Here is a 6,966-nt window from a genome sequence, read left to right as displayed (position 1 = left end):
TATTACTTTGAAGTGATAATGCTAGAACTAATTCTCATTCTTGATGCCACTTTTCTCTGTATGTCTTCATTCACTGAAAATCTGGGCTGCTTCTAGACTATCAGTGCTTTCCATAATCAATTCTAGTAGTAATGCATATAGCCTTTAACATCTACCCATCCCCAGGACTTTTTAAATGACATTCCATATTATTTATTCACATTTTGAATTAAAAAACAAATTAGATGTATATACTTGCTCATGGACATCTTTTGAAATGTGATGCAATGTAAAGTGGGTACATCAGCAAATGAGTTTCCTCGCATCTCTACTATGATTGTGGTCTGCATCTAATAACAAAATCTACTCTCAAACATTCAGTTGTGCAAAAAGTCATTATTAACTGTGATTAACATGTTGAACACTAGTTCTGCTGAAAGTATTCTTTCTAAATCCAACTTTTCATCTTTACCACAAACTCCCTAACACCCCCAAGCCTCTGATGCTTACGCTGGATCCAGATCTGTTTGTGTGTATGAATAATGCTGATATGAAGATTGGAGTGCTTATATTTCTTCACCATACTGCTACTACTTCTTTAGATATTCACCTAGAGAGATTATGAGACGACACATCAGTTCTTTATAATTTTTAATAGATTTCTGTAGCTTTTTTAAAATGGATCTACTAATTTTCCATTACCACCTATGGTGTTCAAGAGCTTCCTTTTTTCCTTGCAATCTAACACTTAACTTTTGTCGTTTTGATAATAGTTGTTAAATTTTTTTCTTGCCCAACTTTGATTCCATGATCAAGGTTATTGTTTCTTTAGAAGACTTAATCCTAATTAGGTTTCAGAGTGCTCGAAATATTTTTTGAAGTCCTGTTTTTGTGCTTGTTTCTGGGTGAGCTGAATCAATGCAGTGAACAAAATGGGCAGAACTTGTGTGAATGCTGAAAGAATGAGAGTTGTGTAAAAAGAAATTCTTTTTGTTAGGATAGGCTTGCCTGACCAAGACATGCAAAAAAGTCTTTTCCTAAATCAGAAATGGTGGCTCTGAGTTCAGGGATCCTCTTCTATGCCCACTGCTGCGGGATCCCCTCCTACTCCAGGGGCTCTTTATTCCTAGGCTTTTCATATCTGTTTCTTTTGCTTTCTAAATATTGGAGCTCCCCTGTCTCCTTACCTCATCCCATCCGTGTGTACATTGTACCATAACTCTATTTGATCCTGATTCTATGTTATTCATGAGCTTGTATGGCCATGGATCCAAAATTAACTCCCTGGTTTCAAACTACCTATGAGTTCCAGACTCATTCAACTGGACAACTGAAAAATCTGCCAGACCAAGAATGTCATTATTCTAGAAAACATGACTGAAAATACATAATTTTCTCAAACATGTTTTTCCCTGAAGGTATTTGCTGTCAATGTCTATGTCAGACACAGCATCTGTTTTAGTATTATGAAAAAAAGCTGAAAATTATTCTCTTTTTACTTTTCTAGTGCTATTAACTAGAGCACCAGCAAACCCTCAACACAGCAAGCCCTCTCTGGACACAGTTATCCCATTGCCTAGTTCTCTCAAATACAGCAAGTCTCAATGCTTAGCTGGCACACTGTATTGAATTTCTCTGCTTCTTCTTCCATGCTGCTTCTGGGTAACCCACAATGCAACCAGAATCACCTTTCTAAAGTATCCACCAGATCCTAGCCATTTGTCCTTATTCAATGCTTGTCCCTTGGACGACAACCCTTACTCTTACCTATGATTCATCGTTTTATTTTCTCTCACTGCCCTCTAGCTAAACTGGAGTAAGGATAAGGATCTCAAATGGAGAAGCTTGCTGTAAAGAGCTTTTCGATTAGCTCTTGTGCTACTGGAAAATACGTGCATGGAAACCTCTTCTCATTGATAATACAGCTTTAATAAGTAAATGTTCAACTATACAAATTTGGCAAATAGCAGAGGAGTGACACCTTCCAGCGATGCTGGTTTGGGTTTAAAGGCAGAAGGATCATGATGGCCAAGATAGTTTGGGTTTGGCAGGTCAAGAAATAGAGAGATGGAGCAAGTATTAAGTCCCAAACTGGGATAGAATGTAGGTTTAGGGGATGAAAGTTCATAAATTGGAATCTCCAAAGGGGATGATGACACTGAATTAGAAGTCACTGGACATACTAGACTGGGAATCCCTGCCCACCAAGGAAACCCCCAAGTCTCCTGACTTTGGCACAGGAGTAATAGAGGGATCACAGAAGGCCTGGGTCTTCTCCCAGCTTTCCATGTGAGGCTCTGGTACTGCTGGCATGGCAGCGTGGATGCTTAGCTTGAGGTCAGTATCCTTCTTGTAGGTCTTGGGGGTTTGGTTCAGACGCCCTGGCTTGGGAACAAAGGAAACTGCCACTCCATTTTTCATACAGCATTTGAAGGCAGATGAGGGCCTGGGATTTGGGTTCTGTCTTGAGTTCTTTGCCTCTGGGACTTCGAACCACAGTGGTCCATCAAACCGCCTCCTTCCCTTCTTACATTGACTGAGAGCCTTCAGCACAGTTTCCTTAGCACAGGGGTCTGGACTCTTGTCAGGATGCTCTGCAGAGTGGGTTCCATTTACCAGAGAGTTCAGGGTACTGGCTTTATCCTCAGGAAGGGCAATCTTGACCGTCACAGGGCTGCTGGTCCATCCAGGGTTATGTAAACTTGAAAGCCATTGTTTCATACAGGCGCTGGAGAGATCTAGGTCCTGAGCTGTGTCTGCGGGAAGTCTGGTGAAGGAGCGCCTCCAGGTCCCCACCCCTCTCTGGGGCGTGTAAAAGTTCTGGTGGATTTTGGGGCCTGGGCCTTGCTGAATGCAGGTAGACCAAGGTCTAGACCTGGGGGCAGGAGCAGGTAACGATCTTTGGGGGGAGCCCAGAGAGCTGCCCATTCTCACAGCTCCTAAGCAGCCAAGGACCTGCCGAGGGCAGGACCGTTGGCTGTGGGCACGAGGCTGAGAGAGGGTGCTGGGAACACACACGTGCTATTGTTTCAAGACAGTGGGTACACAGTTCCCACTGGCCTTCTCATGTGAAATGTGTATGTTACTCATTCATACCTGTATCTCACCCTTATAAACTATACAATTCTTAAATGTTTACAAATACGTGTGTAATGTGATCCTCAGTCCAGAAACACATTCCTGTTTATTTTCGCCACAGTACTTACCCTCTCTCCAATTCTATATCTTTTAATTTGAATAGAATTATGTGTGGAACAGTCTTGTGTGGCTGGATTATTTTAACATCCATCCCTGCTATGGCATGCACCTCATTTTTTACACCCCAGTTATTTCAATGCAGGGATAGCTGCATTTGTTGAACATTTAGTGAGTGTTAAGAACAATCCTGTTTCAGATGCTGCATGTACACGGGTTTGTGTGTTCAAATCAACCTTGCCGACTCGTGGTGATCCCTTGTTGGACCTTTTAAGAGACCGCCAAGTTGTTCTCAGTTTTGCACCATGGGACACCTAACTGGGAACCTCACTTTCATTTTAGTCTTGCTGTTTAGAGAGAGAAGGTGTAATGATTTTTAAAGTTCACAGAAATTGCATATGGAATGTTTACAGGGGAAATTTTCTTTCATTGTAAGAAAAAATGAGCATTATTCTTTTGAATACTCTTAAAATCAAAACACCCACTTTTCATTTCATTAAGTGGGATACATTTTTCTTCTAGTGCAGTTGTTAATGTCATTTGTTGCCATTTATCGTCTATAGAAATCATGGTGGTAGGACACATCTTAAATTTTAGTACTGATGCTTATGTAGACTACTGAAATATTAGCCTGTTGTCCTCATCTGTGAACACTGATGCAATCTCTTTCATCCCACCCCCTTCCCTTTTCTTGCTGTTCCTCTCTCTTGCTCCCTCTCTTTATGTCTTACTTCCTATTTTATGTTGCTATTATATGTTTTATAGTTTGGATACTGAATTTGCCCCCCTACTCCAAGTCATTCATATTTGGAAAGCTAGTTTCTTCAGTCTAACAATAATAGGAAGGTCATTAGTTCATTAGGGGTGTGCCTACAGAAGAATTCAGGAAGTTTTCATGAGTCTCTGGGCAATCTATCTCAAGGGTTCTGATAGAAGCAAGGAAGCTATTTCATGATTCCTTTAGCTCCCTGTGAAAATGTGATCTACACTTCTTGCTTACAACCCTTCCATCATTGCAACACTATCCACATGAAGCCTTCATGAGAGCCCATCTGATGACAATACCCTGCCTGTGAACCTCCAGAACTGTGATCAAAATAAATGTAATTTTAGAAGGTAGCCTATCCCAGGTATCTCATCATAACAATAAAGATTGGCTGCTGTATGTACAAAGTAAAAATAAAGAGCCTTTAAGCCTAAAAACATAAGGTTTTGATGAATACTAAGTGAATATAATAATAACATTTGAAGGACTGTTAAAGATCTTGTGAAATGTAATATACTCTTAAGCAATGTTCCTAGATGCAGGTGAATAAAGCACACGTGAATGGACCACAATACTAAGTGACAGGAAGCACAGGTAGGCAGAAGAACCAAATCCAAGAACAAACAGATTCCTCCAAGATTGAAAAGAAGTATGTGGTGGACATTAAAAAGATTTTGATAAGACGGTCCAAGTTGTCAGCGAAAAGTCTGAAGTACTGCCAAATGAAATTCTTCCCACTCACTGACTAGTTCATTTTCATCCTCCCAAGGGTCCTTAAGTAATGATCTACAAAATGTAACTTTGAAAACAGAAAGTAATTCTAAACTATAATATTCTTGTCAATCCTGCAGTTCATGATAATGATGCCAAGAACTTATAACTTTGGGAATCCTTCCAGGAAGTATTATCATTATAGTGGCTGGATAATGCCTGAGGGTACAGATTTCTTTAAATGCATGTTTTCTTCTTGGTTCCACAGTTTTCTGTGTCTATGGGAAACTGCAATAAGCTCAATGAATATTGTTTTAAATTGCTTGCCCCAGTTAGCATTAACTGTCAACTTGAAACCCAAAAAGTTGGTCTCAAGTAATTGACTTTATTGAGTTGTGCTGTGTGTATTTCAAAGAAGAATTTTCTTCATTGTTAATTGCTGTAGGAGCCTCTATCCCACAGTGTGTAGCACAATTCACTGGCTTGATGATACAAGACTGTATAAGAAAGCTAGCTAAATATGAGCTATCAAGTGAGACAGCAAACAATATTCCTTCATATTCGTTTGCTTCAAATTCCCCTTTGAGCTCCTGACCTTACTTCCCTCAGTGAAGGGATATAACCTGGAATATGAAGTAAATCCACCAACACCAATTTGCTTTTGAGTAGAGAGTTTAATCAATGGAACAAGAAACCAACTGGAACATTGTCTGTCCTAACATTCTTACTTAAAATATAGCACAAATAGAATGTATACACACAAATGGGACAAGTGTGGCTAGGGGAGAAATCATGCCTCATTGAGTAGCTATTGGCAATTAATGGCTACTAGAAGACATGGAGTCTGCTTTCTTCAAGGCATTCCTTGAGCTGCCACTCATGTGCCAGTAAAAGATTTTTGTGCTCATGCACCTATAAGCAGCACTAGATGGACTCAGAGGGTTTTAAACAAAAAGAACATAAGTTAGAATGGAAAATGATAGTGTAGTTGAAAAAGAGGGAACAGAGGCCTCTATGATCAGCATATGTTATATGCATGTATAAAATTCTCAAACAAACAAAAGCAAATAAAATTCTTTGGAAAAATATAACACGAATATAACACTTAGCACATCCCATCCCCCTCCACAGAAACATTTTCTTTACAATACTTCCCACTTCTTTTCTAGCTTACTCCTTCCCCTAAGCAATGTTGCCTATGCGTTTATTACTTTGTGCTGTCTTCTGTTTGAGCTCGTACGCATTTGTATTTTCTCATTTTGTCAAGGTGAGGGTCAACTTTGGCTTATACTTTTCATTACTTCCCTTAGGTTCCACCTTGAGAGTATTCTGAAGTAAATATTTTAAAACCTCTTGAGATATAATTAAAATACAATACAGCATGTGCATCTCAGGTTTCCTTAGCTTTTGACATATAGACATGAGGGCCCATCACAACAGTGAGCGTTAATGTTTCCATCATCTTACAAAGTAGTGTCTGCCTGAAATTGATCACCTGTCTCCTCCCACCTGCTCTCATTCATCAACAACCACTAACATATACTATATCTCTACTATCATCGACTTTCACGGATTTCTATTTCTGTGGCGTTTCACAGCATGGGGCCCCTTCCGACTGTCTTCTTTCAATGATGTTCTAAATGAATCACCTATGACAATACGGTTCATATCATGAAACTGTTCTGTTGGCATATGCCATTTTAGGCATTTGTGTTATAAATAGCATAGCTTTAAATATTCAGATCTAAATAAGTTTTACTCAAATATTTTCACTTTTCCTAAACCAAAATATCTGGGCCAATTGGTAATGTTCTATGGAAAAACTGAAGAAAGGACCAAGATGATCTCCAGACTGGCGGCAGCATTTTGTTCTTTCCAGAAGTGGATGAGAACCTTGACATCTACTTGGGGTTCTCAAACTGATGATCACCTGACATTTGATTCTATTCTGTGAAAAATGATAGTTCTGCAGACACTGTTTTTTGTTCACTGAGCTAATGATATGGGATATCTCATGAAATTCATTTTTCACTGACATCCCTTTGTTTAAGAGAAACAGATTCACATCTTTTCTTTTTGTTTAGCTGGGCTACATAGTCATTTTATGTTTGTCATGTTTTTCTTTCAGTTAAAAATTCTATTGTCTTTAATCATTGTCTATTGTATTGTGGTTTCAGGAGAACATTTGTACATGCGTTGATAGGGTACGTTGAGCATAATATTTCCCTGCCTCCTTCTCCTCTCTTCTCTCACTCCTTCCCCTTCCTATTAATATCCTCTCATCTCCTAGACAGTTTTATTTCAACTTTTTTTTA

The 6,966-nt window shown here is 39.3% G+C and overlaps 1 protein-coding gene across 1 annotated transcript; it reads right to left on the bottom strand.

Moving 5' to 3' along the window:
- Positions 1-1,886: 1,886 nt before the first annotated feature.
- On the bottom strand, positions 1,887-2,949 carry Pom121l12 (POM121 transmembrane nucleoporin like 12). The gene has a single exon (XM_048435411.3). The coding sequence runs from the start codon at positions 2,905-2,907 to the stop codon at positions 2,143-2,145; it is 765 nt and encodes a 254-aa protein (XP_048291368.3). The 5' UTR covers positions 2,908-2,949; the 3' UTR covers positions 1,887-2,142.
- Between the last annotated feature and the right edge of the window lie 4,017 nt (positions 2,950-6,966).

Source organism: Myodes glareolus, chromosome 8, assembly GCF_982192425.1.
Source record: "Myodes glareolus chromosome 8, mMyoGla1.1, whole genome shotgun sequence".
Classification (NCBI taxonomy): domain Eukaryota; kingdom Metazoa; phylum Chordata; class Mammalia; order Rodentia; family Cricetidae; genus Myodes; species Myodes glareolus.
This window is presented reverse-complemented; position numbering and strand designations above follow the sequence as displayed.